The 22,830-nt window shown below is 46.5% G+C and overlaps 1 protein-coding gene across 1 annotated transcript; it reads right to left on the bottom strand.

The window, feature by feature from the left end:
- Nucleotides 1-5,398: 5,398 nt before the first annotated feature.
- On the bottom strand, nucleotides 5,399-21,228 carry LOC146198448 (UPF0764 protein C16orf89 homolog). The gene is made up of 6 exons (XM_084592592.1): nucleotides 21,012-21,228; nucleotides 16,690-16,866; nucleotides 15,191-15,453; nucleotides 14,228-14,387; nucleotides 13,545-13,709; nucleotides 5,399-5,534 (listed from the first exon to the last, which is right to left on the bottom strand). The coding sequence occupies exons 1-6, from the start codon at nucleotides 21,226-21,228 to the stop codon at nucleotides 5,437-5,439; spliced, it is 1,080 nt and encodes a 359-aa protein (XP_084448718.1). The 3' UTR covers nucleotides 5,399-5,436.
- Between the last annotated feature and the right edge of the window lie 1,602 nt (nucleotides 21,229-22,830).

Here is a 22,830-nt window from a genome sequence, read left to right as displayed (position 1 = left end):
AGCAATCTCCGTCGTGACCATAACCGGTGAACATGGGAATTTTAGGTTTGTACCAGAGATTACGACGTCGAAGCAGCTTATCTGAAAAAAGAGTCAATACATTTATCGCTCTGACACAGAGGGGAGGAAAACACGCTTTTTATGTAGTTACCACCAGTGCTTAGTAAGTACCTAACTGCTAAATTTGCGTGCCTGCAGAGACGTTTACAAAAATCGAAGCCAACTTCGTTTCTTCTTTTAAGCCTTTGGAAGCAGGCAATAGGTATGCGTCTTGCGTGGGCTTTGCCGTCTTGTCTAGACAGGTACTTGAGTGATGCCCGAGGAAAACGACACGAAGAAAGCACTCCCGTAGGCGGCAGCGCAGAAAGCAGCCGTGTGTGAGTAGCTTGCGAATATCGCGCGAAAAGAAGAAAACACCCGCACACGGTGACTGTTTTCTCTGCTTCCTCTTTCTCAGGCTGTTAGATGTTTCGACATAAGTCTGGATTGTTGAGCGGGCATGAGCTGCGCACAGCGAAGGTAAGCTTAGCCTGTGGCGGAAAATCTCAACTGGCGCCACTCTCGTGGTTACAGCAGTATTACACCGTTATCGGAAAGAGCACACAGCGCTGGCAGATAGCTTATACTACTGTAGATACTCATTTACATTTTTGTTCCCGTAGGGGTCTCGCCAAGCGCACAAAAACATCTTGTGCAGTACTGGCGCATGTTTCTACGCTAATTATTGCTTTCTTGTTTGCTCAAGCATCTGCTAAGGTGGCTTTGGTGATTTTGGCGTTCGGCTCTGAGAGCCCAATGACGCGGTGTCAAATCCCGCGCGAAGTAGAAGCATTTGCAGCGCAAGCGAAGCGAACAATCGCCGATTTATTATGAGATGTCAGCGCAAATTTAGGAACCCTATAGGCTGTCGAAATTAATCAGGAGTCCGCACATAGGAGTTCTTCAGATCTTGTGTGCCAGCTTCAGGAGGTGAAATTCCGTATAGCACATACCGCGATTTCCCCGACTAACTTGGACAAGTGCACTGCAGTACAAATCTTGAAAATACGAGTGGTGAATAAAATAGGCGCTCTCGGTAGTGCCACACGCTCTGACATATGCACATTCCATTGTCCCGGTGATATTCCAGCATGCCGTTGGAATTGAAAAAGTGTGCACTGTTTTAGCTTATCATAGTTTGCATATGTAATATGCCAGCATCTTGAATTCTCATGAAGCTGTGGGAAGTTTAAATTGCCGAAGTTTTAAGTGAAAAATCAGAGACGCTTTAAGTCAACATTAATGACAGGTTCAGCGCACAATTACCTTATTTATTCAATATGCGAAGCGGGATTTCGAAGACTCAATTGGCGCTTAATTTTAATTTACGTTTGCGGAACGAGTACATCCAGCTCTTGATTGTCCAGCTATGTTGAGCATCGTGTTTCGAGTGTAAGGCAACTGTAGAATGTTGTAAACTACTGTTGTGAAAATATGGATGGGAATAGTCTAATTACCTGATGTGTTGCAATCGGTTTCAAAGTTTATCAAAATCAGTGAGGTGCATTTTTTTTTTTTTGACACTGTACATAGCAGGAAACGACAACAATATCGTGGGAGCGTCTGCGGATGTATTGCTTGTTACATATAATAGAAGAAAGAAGACAACAACAAAAAATTAAGTGACGGTTTAGCTTTCTTAAGCATGGGTATTTGCATGCAAGAGTGTTACTTAGCATTCATTAGCTGAAATTTGCTTTGCCACGTCTTGTCCTGTCAATGTAAGTATTTAGCAGGCCCTTTTTGCCTTTATTACAATGAAGGAGGCACGATTAATGTCTTTAGGCCAACTTTGTGAAAGGAGATGTTGACGACAGTATCCCAAGCGTATAACACGATAGACTGGCAGCATAGCCTGTGAAGAAACCGTCTACCGGGACGCATGATGCGGCTGTCTGACGAAGTGGCCAGCGAAGCTGATCCGTTTGCTTCTATCTGGGTTCGAGGCACACTGGCAACGAGTTTCGTTTAGAGCTTGAGCTCTACTCATTCCAATCACAAACGTCAAGTTGAATTGATCGTGCAGTTGTGGCATTGAACTCTCGCTCTGTGTATCAAACATTATCGACTTCATGAAGTTCCATTTGCGCCGCCTAGGTAAATACGCCATGCACGTACGCCATCTCTCTAGAGACATAGACCACAGCTGTGCCAGACAGGATGCCGAGACCATCGAACAACGAGAAGCCAGACAAGCCCGTTAAACTTACCAAGCTCGACAGCGAGCCGAGATCGAAGCGGCAGCAGCCACTGCGGCGGCTGAGTCCGATGCCTAACGGTCGTGAAACTAGGTCCAATGATAGTTGAACCATTACATTCTTCCGATCGGTTGCTCGAAGGAGGTTGCAGAGCCATGCCAGTGAAATTCAAGAATGCAAGTAGTAATGGTCCGGTTTAGCTGGCTGTGGGGCACTGCAGGCACTATCCTATCTCTTTCGGTTTTTACTTCGTCTTTCTATACTTTCTCTCAATATCTTAATTTCCTTTGGACGTCACTCCTAATAACTTACCTTTCACCCTTTACTTCCCCTTTCATTCTACCAGTGATACTTTAGTTGCGCAGAGCATCTTCTTCTATGAAAATTCATCTGCATTATATCGGTTATGGTGCAGTCTTACAATTAGCGAGAAACTGCGTTCATAACAACTTCGCGCTGAAAAAAAATCTCCTTGTCGAAAATTTAGTGGCATATAGCAATGGCTTAAACCGTCAAGGTAGTAACCTCTCTGAATCCTGGCGGAAGATAAAGAGAAATATTTTGGGCACACTTTCAGCGCTGCCTTAAATATATTGATGACGGCCTGTGGCCCTTTGGGGTGCTTCCACCTTGAGAAACCAACGTAGGCGGAGTTCGCACTGGGAAAGCCGCGATTTGTGTTACCCCGCATCTCCACCAAAATATTATGGGCATGCACTCAGACGTAGCCGCAACAGTTCGCCGTCAGGGACACACCCACAGGACAAACCCATGGCATATGGCTTCAGCGTCGTCGATGTTCCCCACGCCACACCATCACATCGCTGTCTCGAGACTGCGTACCGTAACAATATGTATCGATGCTTTATCAAAGTTCAAGGCGACGACTAGTTTTCACCGAGCAAAAAAAAAAAAAAAGTGCGTGCATACCACTTAGTGCGTTGGAGGTGCTGTTTGCTGGGCAACATTGCATTTGACAGAAAGCAATCAGTCGAGTATGTGGGGAACATGACTCCCTGAGGTACCAAAGCGACGCTAGGTGGAATGTGTTACTCTCGTACGTCCTCTGAATATTTCTGTTCGTTTTGTTCTTGACCTCTATCGACAGAGCCAGATATATGCTGTATCGAACGTCTCGGCAACAGCAGCAGCAGTATATGGCTCACAACAATGGCATCAAAGAGAGCAACCACTGCGGCCACATATTTCGGTCCCCCCCTCCCTTCTATCTCAGTAAGCGAAGACGGCGCAACTTTGCACGACACGATAAACTCCGATCATTGAACAGCGCACGGCAGACGCAGCTCGCACGCGAAGTCTTTCGATCGGTGCTCATCGCAAAGCAATGACATCGCTCTATCTCGCCGCGACGCCTTCGGGGCAATGCCTCAGTACAAGTTCTGCAGGCGGGCGTCCTCCCGAAACAAACCACGCACGCAACCAGCGATCGGGGATCACGGGCCGGCCGACATGCGATGGCACGCGATTTTCGGAGCCACGCTGTGTAGAAGTCGAACGGCGAGACAGTTTCCTCATGTGCGCGCATGTGGGTGACATATCGGGACACGCGGCCAGCATTGTGTTGCCAAGTGTCCTCCTTATTCGCTTCCCCTTTCTTCGATTTACCCGTTCGACTTACGGCGCAACTCGCCGACTCTTTTTCTCAGGCGAACAGCAACATTGACCTGGCTCTTTCTTTGGGGTGCCCTTGGGGTACATTTGCGACTATGTAATACCGCCTACGTGTTCTTTGCGTGGAAGAAAAGGGGAAGAGAACAGCGCGTGCACAGCGCTTTGCTGTGTGGTGTGTCTGCTGCGTGCGTTGCGAACGAGGAGATCCTTCTCGCTTTGGCGCTCTAGCTAAGCGCGCGTGCCAGATCCGGCCGCGATGTTTATTTCCCGGTTCTGGCTTCTTTCCTCCGCTGCCTCTACATTGCCTCGATACGAGCGGTGTGTGGAAGCGCTGTGCACACGATGGCGCTGCTGCAACGCCGCAAGGCGCGGCGGGTGGCCCGGTAGCTCTCCACGTAAAGCGGTGTTCAGCCGTCAACCACACTATTGCAGCGCCCACTTTACGTCTCCCGGCCATTTCTCGCTTCCGTTTCTTGCCTTTTGCGTCCGTCGATCGCGGTGCCGGGAAAATGGCCGTGCTTATAAGCCTGTCGATACAAGTTTTCCAGTCGGTCACTCGGTGCATTTTTCTTAAGGCAGACAGACGTGTCTTTGTGCGATAAAAATAGTAGACTATGAGCTGGTTGGAGTAATAGCAGCCTTATTTGCCTCCAGGACTATCATCAGCGTTGACTGTGCGTGCCTCAGTTACGGGGGCTTAAGTGCACTTGGTTGGCCATATGCTTGTTTGGGGTAAACTTTTTTGTTTACGCGTGGTAGCTAAGACGGGCACCTGATCAATGCGCCCTCCTTTCTTTGCCCAATAACACCAGGAACCATTCTTGTTTTTCAGCATCCTTCCTCAACTCCAGAAACCCGACCCTCCACCCTTTACCAAAGAAAAAAATAATCTTTAAGAAAGGCTGCTTTTACACCCTCCTCCTTCAACCTCAGCAACCACCTCCATCCTGTCGCAAAAAAAGGAAAAAAAGAAAAAAAAAACAAAGAAAGAAAGATATACGCCAATAAAATCTTCGTGTCGCATCCTTTAGGGCAAGTACGCAGTAATGACTTCATGCTGGTCTGGCTAGATGCCGAAGTGTGTGGTGAGAGAAGACGATGTTAAAGAAAAAAGAAAAATGCCCGAGAAGCACAGAATAGATAGGAAAAGAAGATACGTGTCAATGTGCAGTGAATGTAAGGAGGCAGAAGCATCTCGAATGGAATATGCGAAACTAAGATATGGACTAGCTGGGAGGAGAGGAAGGAAAACACTTTAATTGGCAGTATATTAATTTAGACACCCAATATATCAATGGTCTGACGGACCACGGCTTACTGTTGGTCTTCGTTGGGGCCTGGCAACCCGGTGGGCCACGTTAGGAAAAAGGGGTTTTGATAGTGGTGGGGTAGATGGGGCAAGAGAATATATTGTCACACTGCATTTATGTACGACCAGTCATCAGCGCAGTGAAGACCAGCAGAACATATATTTTTATTTCGTGAAACAAACATAACGAGAGTGTCACTCATATTCATTCTTGCTACACTTGAGAACCATGGCATGACCGTTCCCAGCACTTCCTAATCAAGGTATCGGCCGGCCGTGGTGAGGGCGATACAGAATGTGCAGGTAGGTGGCGAGGGCTCCGGCCGCAACGCTTGTCATGTGCAGGGAGCAGCCGTCTGCGATGGGAAACAAGATGAAGAAAAAGTAATGGCCAGTCTCGTCTTGCTTAGTAAGCGTGAGGTCAAAATTAACAGACGCACGTTGATACACTAACAATTTCGCTCATGCCAATGGCGAATCACACTTATTCTTCGTCGTCGTAAGCCTGCATGGCAGTGCCGCGGTTTCACCATCGCCCGTGCCGAAACGTATGCCAGCTTTAGTTTACGTAGCACTTTTGCACACTCCACTACTTGAAGCTCCCCCTTTCCGGGTTATTAAAGAAGCCTTGAACAGCCTAACAGCCTGTCAAGCATGCATGCTACAATGCGCCTACAGTAGAAGACGCAAATGCTTTGGTTGCTCGGGAACCCACACTAACATTTTAAATACAATTTTAATGCGTTACCGTTCTGCATAAATAAAGTAATAAAATTCTCATAAAAAAAAAAAGGGTTAGGCAAGGAGACACTATCAGTATAGTTATCAAAGCTTGCTTAGGGGGTGTATTCAGGGACTAACTGCTCCTTGGAATGGGAGCAGTTAGAGATAAGGATTGATGGAGAATACGTAATCTGCGATTCACTGATGACATTGCCTTGTCATGTAATTCAGTGGATAGATTGTAAAGTATGATTGATGGCGTAGACAGGAAAACCAGAATGGTAGACCTAGGGCAATGCGCTCCACAGCCCCTGGAAGGAACAGAACTTTACAACAGGCAGCGAAGCACTGAACGTGGTAGATGAATATGTCTACTTAGGACAGGTTACAGGTAGTAGAAAAAGATTAGGATCGAATGCATTTGGCAAGTATTCGCAGATTATGACTAGCAGCTCATCGGTATCGCTCAAGAGGGAAGTATACATATAACATTTGCATCTTACCTGTACCTACCTATGGGGTTGAAACTTGGACGCTAACGAAAAGTGTTCTAGTTAAGTTGAGGAAAATTCAGTGGCCTATGCATGGAACTGAAAATGATAGGTGTGATGTTAAAAAATAGGAAACGTGCAGAGTGGGTCAGGGAAATAACTTGAGTTAATGACATTGCAATGGAAAGCAAGAAGAACTGGGCACGGGCAGGGCATATAGTGCGAAAAGAGGATAACTGATGGTCGCTAAGGGTAACAAATTGGATTCTAAAGGAAGGAAAGCGTATAGCAGAGGACGGCAGAAATTTAGGTGTGCGGAGGAAGTTGATAAGCTCGCAGGGATCAAGTGGATGCAGCTAGCACATGACCGGATTAATTGGAGGAATATGGGAGAGGTCTTCGCCTGCAGTGGGTATATCCCGGCTGATGCTGCTGCTGATAATGAAAAGTTACCGGCGATAGTGTTTGAAGCCTCGGGTTGGTAAAAGGAGATAAAGGGACATATGTAAGAGAGGAGAGTGGTAAGTGTTGGTCAGCGAGAGGGGCACTGCGGTCGCCAATCAGAGTCGATGGGTGGTGAGAGTGTATAGAGCTATACTTCGCTTCAGGCTGTGGATGCTGTTGAGGATCGGGATATTAGCTTGGGTATAAGGTGTGTCGTATGCTAAGTGACGGACTATAATACGTCGCCCGATTGCGCGAACTTATGTCAGAGGCAGCGGCTTCTTCCTCCGAGGAGAACATTAATGTTAGTGGATACCCTACCGCCTCAATCGCATTGATCATGCATGGCTTTAATGCGAAATTATCACTTCTTGCATTACGCCAAACGCCTGCAGAGTTCGGGCCCGAAGGATGGCTATAAAAATCCGTCAGCAGCCGCATAACTATAATATTGGCAAGAATGGGGATTACGTCTTCGTGGTCGCATGAGTCACACAGTAAGCCGTGTATCCATGCATATTGCATCATCTCAGGCAGTCATGCCTGTAGTTCATCTATATGTACCCGCCACTGGCCGATTCGCTCGTGATGCTATTTTTCTTGACTTTAGAACAAATACTGTAATACAGCCGTTTGTCGCGCAGCATTCCGCATTCCGAATGGTGTCATACGGTTGCTCATAGTATACATCATATATATGCGATTCAAGTGGAGGCTAGCTCGTGACAAGGATTCGAACCAGTAACATATGTGCCTTATATAGCTGGCTTAACTCTAGTGAAAAAAAAAAAAAAAAAAAAAACCCTATGAGTCTCAATACCGTCATAAAAATTCTCATACTAAACTCGTACAAATCTCATATCATCTCATACAAATCTTATTCAACCTATGAGAAATATATGAGATTGTATGACATTTGTATGAGTTTAGTATGAAAAATCTGCATGAAGTTATTGTGACTCATACGGCTTTTTTCACTGGGTTGTAATCGGAGGTTTCGGCAAATACGCTCCCAGACGCCGCGTAAAGTGCGGAACTCTACGCGGATTACGCAAACACACGAACATCGAATACAGTTCCAGCTGAAAACTTAAATAAATGTCAACACCCTCACTCGAAAACATTTCATTCACGAGACTAGGCTTTCGCATTCATGACGTGAGCAATCTTAAGGGTCATTGACGAATTTGGTTTTTCTTTCCCTCAGAAATCCCCCAGAACAGGGATACATTCCGAGTAGATGGGGCTCAGATTGGCTACATCTCCAGTTAAACATCAGTGAGAATGTATCATGTGTGATTATTAACGCAACAAGTGCATCGGACATCCCTTGCCTTTACCACCTCCTCCAAGAGTTGTCTGTAAATCCACTCTTTCTTCTTCTTCTGAGAGGTGGGCTGAAGGTATGGAAGTTTTTAAATCGCTCCTGTTCTTGTTTTACATCGTAGCGCCCGTTTTTGTGTACAGCGGCGTTGGACGATGTAACTGTAAAGGATTGAGGGCAAGAGGCGTAGGGAGAGAGATGTGGGGCGAAGAGGAGCGGCTCCAACTGGACAGCAAAAAATTACAAGAGTTCAACGCCTCTGAGCCAAATATTGAGCGAAAGCATTAGCTGCGGGTGACCGAGCGTTCTTCTCTTGTTCTTCTTCCTCAGCCCACATATAAAGCTCCGCTTTAACCAACCCATATGACCGTGCCTTAGTGGCCCTATAGGGGTAACGTGAATGCCAGGGCCCTAGCTGGCTGATTCTGACATAACCGTCCCATGCGAAACGAGAGACCCAAGTTGCATATCTCTCAAATTGTTTACCTCGGCATACCGCAAAAACTGAAGCTACTGAAGAGTCGGTCCCAAATTTGCCATTACCAAATGTCTTAGTGGTCGTCCATTTCTTTTAGCTGTGCTACAAAGTTTTTTTTTTTTTTTTTTTTTTTTTTTTTTTTTTTTTCTATGATCGCCAGTGAGGTGCGCCAGGGCCCCTTTAAGAACTATCCAGATCCGCACGCCGCCGCTGACGACGTGAGTGTTGTTATTACTTGGTGAAAACTTCCGAACAAGATCAATGAGCTGTAGTGCTCATAATAGAGCTGAAGTAACCGCCAAAAGACAACACAAAGCTTGCACGCAAAGCCACAATTGCTTTATTCGAGTTCGCCGACTCACCGCAGCTGTTGTGGCAGTTGAAATGCATGTGACAAGATATATTGGTAGCAAATTGCGCTTTTAGTGCTGATATGCTGTTTGTGGCCCATGCGAGTTACGTGGCCGGGGAAGATTTTGGCATGAATTGCCACTGAGTTTTGAGTCAATTTCGCCGGATGGCGAGCAAAATGTCGCCAAAAGTATAACTTTTTCACTGTAATTTCACCAAAAATGTCGCCACACTATGTATGCAAGATAATAGCAGTTGTGTTGAGAACTGTATGTGGTGTGTGTATTACTCCGCTGAACAGTAAACGAAATCAGTTTTTGGAATTTGAATATACCAAACAAGCCGTATGTATAAAAATTGATGTTCAGCTTTGTATTTAAGTAACTAGAAAAGCTTTAACTTTCTTTTTTTTTTTTTTTTTTTTTTTGCCGTGGGGGAATTGTGCATGGCGGTTGCTGTAGACTTGAGTTATATCCGACTCTACTATTAAAGGTAATAATAAAATCCAAATTTCGTAAAAGGCAGCTCATAAAAAGAACCCGGTGCAATTGAAAACGGTGCAATTATAATGATCTATCTACACTGCAGCCACGATGGCGGCGCCGCTTTAACGCCGCCATCGAGAGCATTTTCGTCGACTGATTTGTTGTTAATGTCCCGTCTCCTGCATTTGTTTCGCTCTGTATCCTTATTCTTGTCATCCAAGGCGATATTCTTTAATGTTGTTAGTGCAGAGCGCTTTTGATGCGTCTGATGGTAAAGCTCCGCATCGGTGTGCAGGAAGTGGCGTATACGTCAGACAAGGCACTTGTAGAACGCCCCTATATGTGAGACAGTCGATTGTGAGAAACATTCGCAGAGTGGCGTTGATCTTTCTGCTTTCTTTCTCTGGGACCTCGGAGAATCGCCAGGTCTCGGAGCCTATCCTCTTTGTATACAAAGGGCGGGTGACTAGGGTCGACAGTGCATGCTCGCGAAGAGATGCAGGAATTGTGAGGCTCCTCATTGACCACGCCACTTGTCAATATCGCTAGACACACGAGTTGTCGGGCGGTGGCTGCGCAATTCCAGCACAAATAAATGCACTGCGATTTCTATCACATTCAACGTTCTTTCAAATGTGACAATTAAGATGCTTCGTCTCTTTATTTCTCAATTTTCATCGAAGCTTGCTTTTTCGGTCGTTACAGAATGAAATACCGCTGCATTGAGAGGTACACGTGTGTACTGCACGACGGGATTTTACCACGCTGCATAGAGCTGAAGGCTGAAGCATTTACGAGACATAAGTGGCGCCACGAGCGCATTATTCTTCTGTCATAAAAACGCAAGTTGAACGTTGTCGTTCGTTTGTTAGGAAGACACTGGGCTGAGAACCCAGATCATGAGGCTTTAATCGAAAATCACCAAAAACTCGCCATGTCGCCAATTATAATATTTGGTCGTCATGGACCTCTGAAATTCGCCAATTTGGCGAAAAGTTGCCACCATCGGCAGCCCTGCATTTTGGACTGTGCTCCAGCTCAGTTAAATAATAACCCTTTCCCTGACTGCACCCCTGCTGCTCGCTGTAGAGGTTAGGTTTCAAACAGAATATGATTCTACTAAGCAGAATACTGTTTTCGAGCCAATTCTGAATATTGCCCATTTGATGTACACCAGCGATCCGCCATTTAAATTTACAGGGGCTGTGGCGTCAGCTGTCGGAAGACAAACCAACTGTTCGCGCGCGTGCGCGCGTGTCGCTTCAAACTGGCCATGCCCCATCCATGGCCTTCGAGAACTGTAGTTTATTAGGCAGTCACGGAGGCTATCCACATGGTTGTACGCCGACGAGTTTCAGTCATAAAAGGCTATATGCATCTGGTTGTGGTGCGTTCCAATTCTTAGACGTCTAGCATGAGAGCCTCGTAGTAGACGTTCGTTTGCGTAATGAAACGCGTCTACCTGTCTACGCCTGTCGTTCCCTCGCGGCATTAAGGTTGAGCTAAAACGTTTGAATAACTATTATAATGTTGCTTTCTTTAAAACTTTACGACAATACAGGTGAAAATCACGTTTTTAACGGTTCGCAGATTTTTTTTTGTGGCAATAATATTGCGTGTTTAAACGCCACAGTGCAGGTCGACTATTGATCGGTTAACTTGTAGCAGACCGTAGCGACTTATCACGAAATGGGCCCGCTCACGGCTTGACGGAAGAGAATGTTAGCCTGTTTCTACTTTCTTATTACTGATGCTGAAGTGTACATGCTTCTCTGATGTCTCATGCACACAGCTGTCAGCATGAAAACACGCAAATGGCTGTAAACTTGATAGGATTACGGACAAAAGGTGATAACTGGCTACAGCGAAAGAAAAATTTGTGCCGCTACACCATTCGTCTGCAGTGAGGAAACCAAAGACCGCAACTCTTTTTGATAATATATACGGGCAGGCTAATAATTACGAGGGACTTTAGCGACTAAAGTAGTGAAAGGCTAAAGCCTGAGGGCCGCATTTTGCTACGCAACTGGCACTGATTGTTAATTAATTAATTAATCATTAATTAGTAATTCATTGATTGACATAAGACCATATCAGGCACGCATTCGCGAATACTATGGTGGGGCTCTGTGATTGGTCGAGACCTCTATGACGTCATCCCGCCTCGGTCAATCAGCGTTACCGCGAAAGCGGGACATATTTTGTCCACGACAGCATGAGCGGGGGAGGGGGGGGGGGCGGATGGCTGCTTCTGGCCCTGCTGGGCTGGGACAGGTAAGTCACTGCCGCCAGCGGCGGTGGCTAGCCTGCCACCATATCTTTATCTGCTGTACGGCATGCACGTGCTTCTCTCTTGCTGTAGTAGCAGTGGCAAACTCTTCCGACGATCCCGGCTTGTTGGGCATTTTTAAGGCGAAAGCGTTTAATGGCTCATGCTGTCGTGGACAAAATGTGTCCCTCGTTTGAGGATGCTCGGATTGGCCGAGGCGGGATGACGTTGTGTTTTCATTTTTAAGGCGAAAGCCTTTAATGGCTAGCCTGCCACCATATATTTATCTGTTGGACGACGGCTGTTGCGAGCGCGTCTTTCTCCCCCTCTTCGTTTTCGTTCTTCTCCATTGTCTCTTCTGTCCGCGCGAGGCAGCGGAGGTGGCTCAGCTACAAAGCCAGTAGCTGCAGGCCCGTACATTTTCCTTCTTCCTTCAGTCGTAACAACAGCATGAGCCATTAAAGGCTTGCGCCTTAAAAATGCGCAACAAGCAGGGATCGTCAGGCGAGTTCGTTCATCCGAGATTAACTGAAAATGCACGGGAGAGTTTGCCACGGCTACTACAGCGAGAGGAACACATGCATGCCGTACAGCAGCCGTCCTGACCCCCGGCGAGGTGCCCAGAAAGCGACGAGTTCGTCGATAACATCACACTCAAGAAACTCGTCGTCAAGTTAAAAAGAAAAAAAAAAGGTGGGGGGGGGGGGGGGAGAGACCAACAGCGTCCAACTCTTAGGCGTCCAATCTTCTCACGCTTTCCTTTTAGAGCGCGATTCTGCACTGCTATGAATCTCACGACTATAAAGGCAGCTAAATTAACCTCTAGATAGTGTACGCATTGACGTAACAACTCACATTTGAAACATCGGGCATATGCATACTCCGCGTTCGCAAAGCACGAACACCGTACAGCTACTGCAACCACCGCATGCACGACTCCCTCAGCGAGAACTGCGCACGCCGTGCACTGTCCGCCATGTTGTTTAGACAGCAAAGTAGCCTGCATCGACTTCGGCGAAGCAGTCTTCGTAAAACTGCCTCGCGAGAATTGGAACGCGTCCCAAGATGGCGTCTGCCTAGCTAGTAGACGTTTACTAGGGGGTATTGGAACGCACCTTTAAATCACGGAGGCTGTGCGTCTAGTTGTAGGCTGAAAACTTGTTCAATTTTTCTAATTAGCGAGAAAACCTGATATGGCTAAGACCGGACTTACGAAAAACGCTTTTTTTGTTATCTTTACATAACATCGCACACGCTCAAATGTGATGCGCACCTACCCAGAAATTCTGAACAAGGTCATTCTTTTCAAAAGAAAGTTTTTTGCTTTCGTTTATATAGGACGGAACTTTAGTTAACACGATAACAATCTGTAATCTGCATATCCTAGCTCACAGGATACGTGTATAGTTTATGTATTTTATATGCAATCCCGCTTTTTTTATTTGCTATTTATTCTCAAAAATACGTACACCTTGATTATATGATAATTTTAACTGCTCTATGCGAGCGCAGAATAAACTTCGACATATTTTGTGATATGAAGATTATGTCATACGCATTATATGCTCATAAGAGTATCTTCAATATTCCACATTTGCCTCGCAATTAAAATGCTGTCCGGGGAACTTTAGTGTTTTAATTGTCAGGCTTTGCCACAAACAGTGGCACCTTTCCATTTATTGCGGATATTGCGAAAAACGGCTCGGTGTGCGAACAGAGAAATGTTTCGTTGACAAATTTTTAAAGAATATGCTTCTGTCGTCATGTTGTGACCAATGAATCGGACAATAGCAGTTGTTACCTTTTCCTTTGCGTTCTTCTCTTTTGATCCTCTTAGGATCAGAGCTAGTAGCAGGCTCCTCCCTCTCGATGACGTAACAGCCGTCGTCTCTCTGCCAAGAAAGCACCACTTCCATAGCGGACGCATCCTTGAACACTGGTAGCTCCATGAAACCGCACACGACCACTGCGGAGAAATGTTATGCTCTCGATCCCTGATACCGCACACGACCACTGTGGAGAAATGTAATGCTCTCGATCCCTGATACCGCACACGACCACTGTGGAGAAATGTAATGCTCTCGATCCATGAAACCACACACGACCACTGTGGAGAAATGTAATGCTCTCGATCCAATAAACCGCACACGACCACTGTGGAGAAATGTTACGCTCTCGAGAAAGTCTATTCGTAACCACCTCGGCGCACGCTGATGTGCTAATGAGGCAGCTATGGCTTCACTGGTTTGCACTTCAGTACGCAGAGTGAAATTGTGAAACTGGCACCAGCCTATTTTTTTTTTCAGTCTATACAGGTTTTTTGTTCCGTCGATTCGTTTAAAAGCAGCGTGCAAATATTGCATGAGTCGTATATTAAAGGTTGGTGTAGGGTACCCGAGTTATTTTTAACGTATTGCACGTGGCTTGAGGTAGTACACTCCGCACTCCGTTTTTTTTTTTCTTCGCTCACGCGCTGTGCACTACCTTGCTCCATGAAGAGATCCCTAAGACGCAGCGGGAAGTTCTTGTCCAGAATGAGCTGTGCGTTGTCGGCCACTCGCGCGCACTTGGACGCCAGGTTCCGAACGGCTGGCGGCTGTGCGTGGACCACGGCCAGGGCGTCCAGCTTCGCCGTGCAGTTGAGCTTCAGGCGGCAGCAGGAGACATACGAGTACATGTGGGACGATTAAGCAGAGTTATTCGGAAAAGTCGTCACATAACGGTGGTTGAAGGCACATGTAGCGGTGGAGACAAGACGATCGGAATTTAGAGCGCATCGTGTTAAGCGGCATCAGCAGGCTATGGAGCTGGGTCAGTGGCCACATTTACTTCGGACATCACGTTCACAGGCAAGGACAGCAGATGAAGCAATAGTAAAATAATAGCTGTTACCAGTTCAACATTGTACGCGACAAGGTTGCTTTTTGGCTTTGGTTTGGGGTTTAACGTCCCAAAGCGATTCAGGCTATGAGAGATGCCGTAGTGGACGAATCCGGAAATTTCGCCCATCTGGAGTTCTTTAAATTGCACTGACATTGCACAGCACACGGGGGCCTAGCTCTTCGCCACCACCGAAAAGCGGCCGCCGCGGCGGGGATTCGATCCCGCGCCCTTGGCGCAGTAGTCGAGCGCATAACCACTTCGCCACCCCAGCGGAGCCGACAAAGTTGCGTGGTAAAGCTTAGTGCTGTGTTGTTTAGAGGTACTACGGTATTGCAAAGTCCACGTACTGAAGTACAGCGTTGTTACTTTACAGAATTTCGTAATGGAAATCAGAGCTTGATTATGTGGTTAGGAAGGTAAGCTATTCTATCTTCAGGGGTTCGAATGTCGAAAATTTGTATATATAAACGGGTAATGAATCTACGATCGGCAATGACGGTGCCGTGGCAGCAATCGTAACAATATGCTACGCATACGTGAGCCCCTGTGGCAGATGACTCGTACCCTGATGCCTATGGTGAGAAAAATCACTTGGTGCGTGAGGGCATATCCGTGCTGCCCTCCTCCTGTCATGGCCACCCAGCAGGTGTCGTTCAGGTCAGCACAGTGGGCGGCTGAGAACAGCTGCTGGATGCAGTCATCAGAGGCTCGTTCGATCACCTCCGGCGCCGCGAGCTCGGGCTCTTCATCCAAAGGCGGGCCTTCGATCCCAATAGTGGAGGCTGAGGTGAAATTCCATAGACCTTTCCGTAGCAGACCACGGGCTACTGGAAGAGAGAGTACGGCAGTTTGTTGTCTGTGAGCGACGGCCGGCAGTGATGCGTGCTTATTGATGCAGTCGGCCTGCTAACATGGAGGGTTCACTCATGGCGCATTAATTTCAATGACGTTTGAGTTTTTATACTCTCATTTCGTAGGAAAAAAAGACATGAAAAAAAACGTATGTTTTATAACTTAACAGCGGCCTCCCGTTTTGAGGAAAATGGCGTCAACGTTGCATGCCTCTGGTGGGTGGTAGTTGGCAGATGACACGGCCGGATACCGATTGGTCGGCGGGTTGTGAGACGTCACGAGACCACGTGACATGGCTGAATGGGCAGGAGATGCCGGCTCGGGTAGACCCTTTCAAACTGGGAGGGTGAGAGGCAAATCGAACCCTGCGATGCCCGGGATTAATAGTCAGGTAAGTTACTCCTAGGCCACGCCGATGTTCATACGGCCTGGTTAGAAGATGGCTTTATACCTATGACGTGTGTCATTTCACATAGTGCAGTTTACGATCGTATGTTAATTAGGATGCTTAAATAATAAAGGCACAAATTAAGGGGTGAGTGATTAAGAGAGTAACAGAATGCATCCTCAAGAGGATCCGCAAATCGCAAAGAGGATGGGAACCATTAACTTTGTTGTGTCAAATCCTTAAACGCAGAGCTTAAATTTCCGCGAAATATTTTTTCGGTACTTTAATACGTGCTGTGGAGGAAAGCCTTGTGAAGAGTAGAGGAATGTGTTTTGGTGGCGCTCCTGGTGGTTTCAATATGATAAGTGATGCTTCTGGTAAGTATATAAAGGTGGTAATTATATGGGCTGGGGAGGTAAGTCGAGGGCGGCGGTGTGTGCACCCCCAACTAGGAGTGTTGTGGCTGGAGGGTGGCGCTTTCGGAGAATGGAGGCTTCCCTCAGGCTTCAAACAGAGAATTCGCCAGCATTTTTGAAAAGTGCCAGCGTCGCTTCTGTTTCGCTCAGTTCAGTTCAGTCGTTCAGTCGTGTCCAACTCTTCGTGACCCTATGGACCATGTCACGCCACGCTTTCCGGTCTCTCACTACCTTCCTAACATCACATAACTTCATCTGCAGCGCCTCGAGGATTCCATCTAACCACCGCGTTCGCTGCCTACCCATTCTCCGGCGACCCTCAACTTTTCCCAACATCAAATATTTCTCCAGCGACTCCTGTCTTCTCTGTTTCACTACAATGAAGCAAATACCAGGAAGAGACTCACGTGTTTCATGTTCACCGCCTTGACTTTTTCCGAGCACACGCTTTGTCGCGATGACCGAGAGCGCTGCTACTTTTTGCTGCATATTGCGAATGTCGCCTATAGTGGCACCGAGTCCACCCGACGATCGGTAAGTGGCGTCGGTGTCCGTTGCCTGGCTGATGAGTTCCAGCAGGCGATCTGCATGCATGGCAGGCAGATTAGTCGCGCAACCTTGAACGCATAGCCATCAAACTGGAATTTGTTGTCAGTAATTATGCAGGACTTTATTTTCTGCATGGGTGGAAAATTTGTGTGGGAAAACTTTGCTAACGAATATGACAAACGCTTATGCCCCGCCTTAAGAGTAGACGCTATGGCGCTCTTAACGCCACCTTTTCATTGGGGAATACTTTTATATTTCATTGTTTGTAGGTTTTTAGGCAATTGATAGCGTAGTATCTGTCTCGCTTCTCAGGGCCCCTAAACTTACCTGAGGTACAGCCTTTGCCAAAAATGTAGAGCCCGAGGGGTCTGCTTCTTCGCCCTGTAGTGGCTCTGATTTAGCATTAATGGAGGTCCTTGCCAATGGAGAGGGTAACGATCAAGAGATTCAGAACACTGGAAATGCATTACAAGCCGCATGAAGTGGCTCTGAAGCAGACTCCCTGGGCTCTACACTTTTGACAAAGACTGTACATATGTCGTCGGTTCTCATCCCCGTCGCAAACTAGCCGCGAATTGACTAGCAGCTGAGGGATGCTAATCAAAAGCGAAATGTAATGACATTATTTCTCTGAACGCTGCAGGAGTATAACGGCCGCGTCAAAATTTCGATACTAAATTATGCGTTTCTCCGACACTGGTTTTAGTTCTGGGTTACGGAGACGCCCTTTCGACTAATATGACGCGAATATGACGATTCGGAAAGGCCACTTAGTAACATAGCAACTTGGAGCGTTAAATTCCGCAACCCGAGACGTGACACTATGAGAACTAGCTGTAGTTATTCGGCAGCAGATACGAGTTAACTCACAGTACGTGTATAACTGGAATAAAAACGGGCTGGAGTGCATTTTCAAGTACTATGAGATCGTGAATGGCATCTTGCCAGTATCATATGTGCACAAGAGAAATGCATATAGCAGCTGTATTTTACCGGTACTAACAGATGTGAAGAAGAAATTTAGCTAGCGAGAAGCGACAAATCTATAGAGAGGATAACGCAGCGAACTATTGAAAGGTTAAGGTGCAGCAAGAACAGAGTGGATCGGGGACTACGAATGAGAGCTAATGACATCCTATTGTCGAAATCAAAGATAAATGTGTACGGACAGGGCATGTAATGGGAAAGCAAGAAAACCGATAGTCGTTACGAGCAACAGACTCGATTACAAAAGAATGCAACCGTAGCAGAGGGCGGCATAATATGATGAGGGCAGATGTGATTACGAAATTCGCAGCTTGAACAGGGCAGGATTAATTGAAGGAATATGGGGAAGCCTTCTTTCTGGGCGTAAGCATGCTAATGATGCGGATGATGAGTATGAGGATGATGATGATGGTAATTTTGGAATGTGAAGCAGTGGCGTTAGACAAGTTCTTTGATGAAGAGTAGTAGCCGATACTATTGGCGTTGTCATCTGCCCGAAAGTTGGCATTGTAGTGTCAGTATATGTGTACTTTTTCAACTCAAACGGGAATATGTCGTGACCGGATGAAACGTTTCAATCTTTTGCACAGAGTACTGGGATGGCGTACCGAAGGGTGACATGGATAGTTCATGTACGGAAGTGGACGAATAACAGCACGTCTTATCGAGACTGCTGTCGCACGCCCTTTTAACAGTTCATGGACTGATATATTACCAGTCGGCGCCGTATCTGAACCGCCGCGGTGGCTCAGTGGTCAAGTAGCTTGGCTACTGAACCCGAGTACTTTGGCACAAACTTGACCATAGCGACTGCTCTTTGATGGAGGCGAAACGCAAAAACGTCCGTGGTCTGTGCGATGCATGTCAGTGCGCGTAAAAGAACTCCAGGTGGTCAAAATTAGTCCGCAGCCCTCCACTACGGCAAATCTTTCTCTGTTTCACCCTATAATTTCCACTTTCCTCCCTTCCCTTACGCCGCGGTTAAGGTGTCTACGGAGGATGCTACACAGTGCTCTTCTCCAACCCGTGCACTTTTCCGCACAGCGCGAGTGCTAAGCGGTGAAGACACCGCACAGCCGTGCCGTCGAGTGAGTAGGTGGCGCCACCGCATGGTAGTTCAATGAAACGATAACCAATGGGCCGTGGACGCCTTCGCTGCCTTCGCGTTGCAGCTTCGAATTTTTATTACTTTGCGTGGTAAACTAAACTATTTTATTGAAGACTAAATGCCCCTTGATTTTATCGATATCATTGCAGTGGTAGCCTAATCTCGTTTGTAGTCTGAGGCAACGCTCGTCTAAGGCGCCAAATACAAAGGTAGCCAAATGTTACGTGCGCTCCATCACGGGCTCTTCTCCCAAACCAATGGGAGATATCCTAGCGTGCCTCCTCAGCTATAGAGCTCTATGCTTGAGCTTACTGAGAGTTTAACCTGAGTGGGTTTTAAGACTCACGTTCATCAGTTTATAAGAGCGTAATTACTTTTGAAAAGCTTAAAAGGACATATTTTCTACAAACCGGAAAGTCGTAATTTCATGACATTAATATATACTACTCGCAAAATTGAAATAATAACAATTACAGTAAGATCACGTTATTCTAAATCACTTGTTTAAATAATAATTATTTAACGCACGCAATGAAAGTGCGCGTACCTCTGCTTCTTTTCTCTGGTGAAGTTGAGACCAACTTTTGCCCAACAGAAAGTTATGAAAATGGTGAACAGACTGACTAGTAGATACTCAACATTGCTTATCGCTATCGAACTATTTCAACAAGGACGGGATAAGTTAATGACCAGAATTAGTTCATTTCAAGAATGGCGAAACGTGATTGAAGTCAGGATCACCAGATTTGTGGAAATGCTAACATGTCTTAAATAACATCAGTCTCTTATTGCAAGCCCGCCTATTTCCTCCATATCACCCAGTACGGGGATCATGTTAACATATCACAGACAAGTGCACCGGTGAAGGCGGCAACAGATGACGCCGACAAGTTGCGTAGATGAAATCATTGTCATACCTGGCGATCAGTCTGAGACCGCTCCACAATATGACGAAGCTGTTATTGAAGGGCACTCCCAGACTGCTAAAAGAAAACTATCGACGGATGCCATTTAGAAAACGTGTGTAGGGTTGGACGCTATTTCAACCTAATGCAAACCGCGAAATTGTCGTCATGAAGCTTGGAAAGTTAAAGAGGCGACGCTTCGTATTCCGTCATATAAGTTGAAAAACACCAACTTTGCAGTCAGCGAGGATTTCTCGGCATCGATTCATATCTCGTGGTAGAAACTACTGGTGTATGCGAAATAAAAAAAAAAGAAATTTATAATTTCCGAGGCAAAATATTGCTCGGAAGACACTGCTTTACCCATGATGCCTCCTCCAATGCTGTCGTATAGTGACAACATGATAATATGATAGCACCGAATGGGTTAAATCTTGTTTTCTACCCGCTTTTAGCGCGAATTCACTGGCTCGGCGTCTTTCTACTGCAGTGAACGTAGGAGCGCATGTGGTAGCCACAAAGAAACAGAAAGATGGCGGAGATATATGTGCGTACAAGGCCACACTTATGCATAATGTATCTTTATTTTAGTGTTCCTGCTTCATTGTACTCTTTTTGCAATTAAGACTCCTCCTACTCCTTCTAATATTGCTGCTGCTACTAGTACTATATTAATTCTACTGCCACTTCTATTACAGCTACTATTACTACCACATATACAACTACTACTGCTGCTACTTAATGCAGTTTAACGTGAATTTAATGCTTTGTTGCGTTGCTGAAATGTACACAAGCAAAGTTCGGTTTATGTTGTTACTTAATGAGGTGTAGTCTTTGTCAAAATAATAAAATCCTAAAGTCCAAGGAGTTTGATGCTGAGCCATACCATGAGGCTCGTAATGTATTCCCAGGGTTTCAAATTTCCTGAAGGTAAGAAGAATTTTGGTCCTACCCTCTCCGGCAAGAACTTCCATGGATGCCAATGAAGCGCCATTACAAGGCATATGAGCAGACCCCCTGTTCTCTAAACTTTTGACACAGAATGTACATTCTTTACAGCCTTAAACTGTTCATTTATGACAGAGTTTGAGCTTGGCAGAAGACGACTGGGCTTGTGCGCCGAATGCTCGTGCATGCGTGTATTGTCTGTTATGCTTCTACCCCTTTCCAAAAGACTTACCATTGGCGACACGCAGCCCTAGCGCGGCGTCCAAGTAGATCGAGTCCATATTGGTCGCCAGGGCATCAACGGTGCCTTCCAACGCAGACAAGATGCGGGCATCCAGTGGACGGAACTCCGGGCGGCTAGACTCCGATGCAGTCACGCAGCTCCGGATTAGCAGCGCTGCGGCAACCACTGCACACCGCATGGCAAGACCGCTTCCTAGGACGGCCATGGTGCATCTGTGCCAATTCGGGACGTTCGGCAACGGACACACTCGTTCCCGGCTTGGAGCTCCTTAAGCCATGAGCACTGACCGGCCCGCCTTAACGTTTGCCGTCCGTGCAGCATTTAAGCATTCATGACCCCTCGTCCCTCTGGAGACCGCGAAGCGCCGCTAAACGACTGCAACAAACACATCCTGTTTGTGTCAGGGCTCAAGCTTTGCTTTCCTACTTGAGACGCCTATAAGCAAAAAAGGGAGCGAGCACCAATGCAGGAACCTAAATGGGGCGTTTGTAGGATCCCAGAGGAATAATTTATGCAAATGTGGGATCACAACTCAATGCTCTTTGGCAACAATAAAATGTTCTGAGATCACGGCAGAATCTGCAGTGGAGAAAGGCAAAAAATTGGCTGGGTCTTGGCTAAGGTTAAGCCTGGATATCTCGAAGCGAAAAGCTTGGGTTATTCTTATGGTTTAACTTGTGGTTTAGCTTATTTAGCCAATGGATATGCTTACGGTTTAGCTTATGGTTATACTTTAGGATTTAGGCTAAGGATATGCTTACGGTTTAACTTATGGATATGCTTATGGTTTAACTTGTGGATATGCTTACCGTTTAGCTTATGGTTATGCTTTAGGAGTTTCAGACTCGGCTTTGCTGCGTCGTTTAGCGAGACGTTCTTGTTGTTCGGGTGTCTCGGACGCTCGTTGAGCTTTCAGCCTTTCATTTCTTCGCTCCTTCTCAGCCAACTCCCGTGGTAGCACTTCTGTATCGGTAGTATGTATCGGCGGCAAGTTAAAAACGCTTCGCGTCTCCTCGTATTTCAATGTCATATTTACGACTAGCGCGGCACTATGCTTTCGTGCCTAAAAACTGTGGATGCTTGGGAGTGAAAGTGGAAAGAGAGAAATGGGAGTCGTAGTAGAGGGCTGCGGAGTAATTTCTACCACCTGGGGATCTTTAACGTGTGCTGTACGATGTCAGCGCAGTTAATGATCCCCAGGTGGTCGACATTACTACGTAGCCCTCCACTACCGACTCCTCTTTCTCTCGTTCAACTTCCACTTTCATCTTCCTTCCTTCGCTTACGGCGCGGTTCAGGTGTCCACAGAGCAAGTGTGACAAATACTGTGTCTGTCCCTTCTTGTAATCTTGTGACGGAGTCTACGGCGGTCACCTGCACCGTGCGTGACGTCACTCACGCTCCGACATACGCCGGCTCACGCGAAGCGCGGTGTTGACTAGTGTAGTGAAGCTTCTCACTTCAAAAGCATGGGCGTTGCTGCTGCGTACGGTACATCGCGCTCCCATTGTCGAACACAACCAGCGTTCCTTGAAGGCATCAAAGTTAACTGGCGTTCTATAATTGGTTTTCATGCAGGAAAGGAAAGGCGCAGTATCTGTCATTCGCGGAATCCCGCAAACGCATTTCGCGGACAAATCTCGCCGACGCGAGATTTTGACATGCATTACACACCTCTGATCACTGTCGCGCATTTCCACTTCCAGATGGCGTGGCGTCACATCCCTTAGATGTCGACATTAATCGTATGGCTATGTCAATGTCTGATTGATTTTACTTTTATATATTTGGTTGTAATGAATTAATC

The sequence above is a fragment of the Amblyomma maculatum genome, chromosome 2 (genome assembly GCF_055883805.1).
Source record: "Amblyomma maculatum isolate TAMU_Amacu chromosome 2, ASM5588380v1, whole genome shotgun sequence".
Lineage (NCBI taxonomy): Eukaryota > Metazoa > Arthropoda > Arachnida > Ixodida > Ixodidae > Amblyomma > Amblyomma maculatum.
The sequence above is the reverse complement of the archived record's forward strand: the minus strand, read 5'-3'. Positions and strand labels throughout refer to the sequence as shown.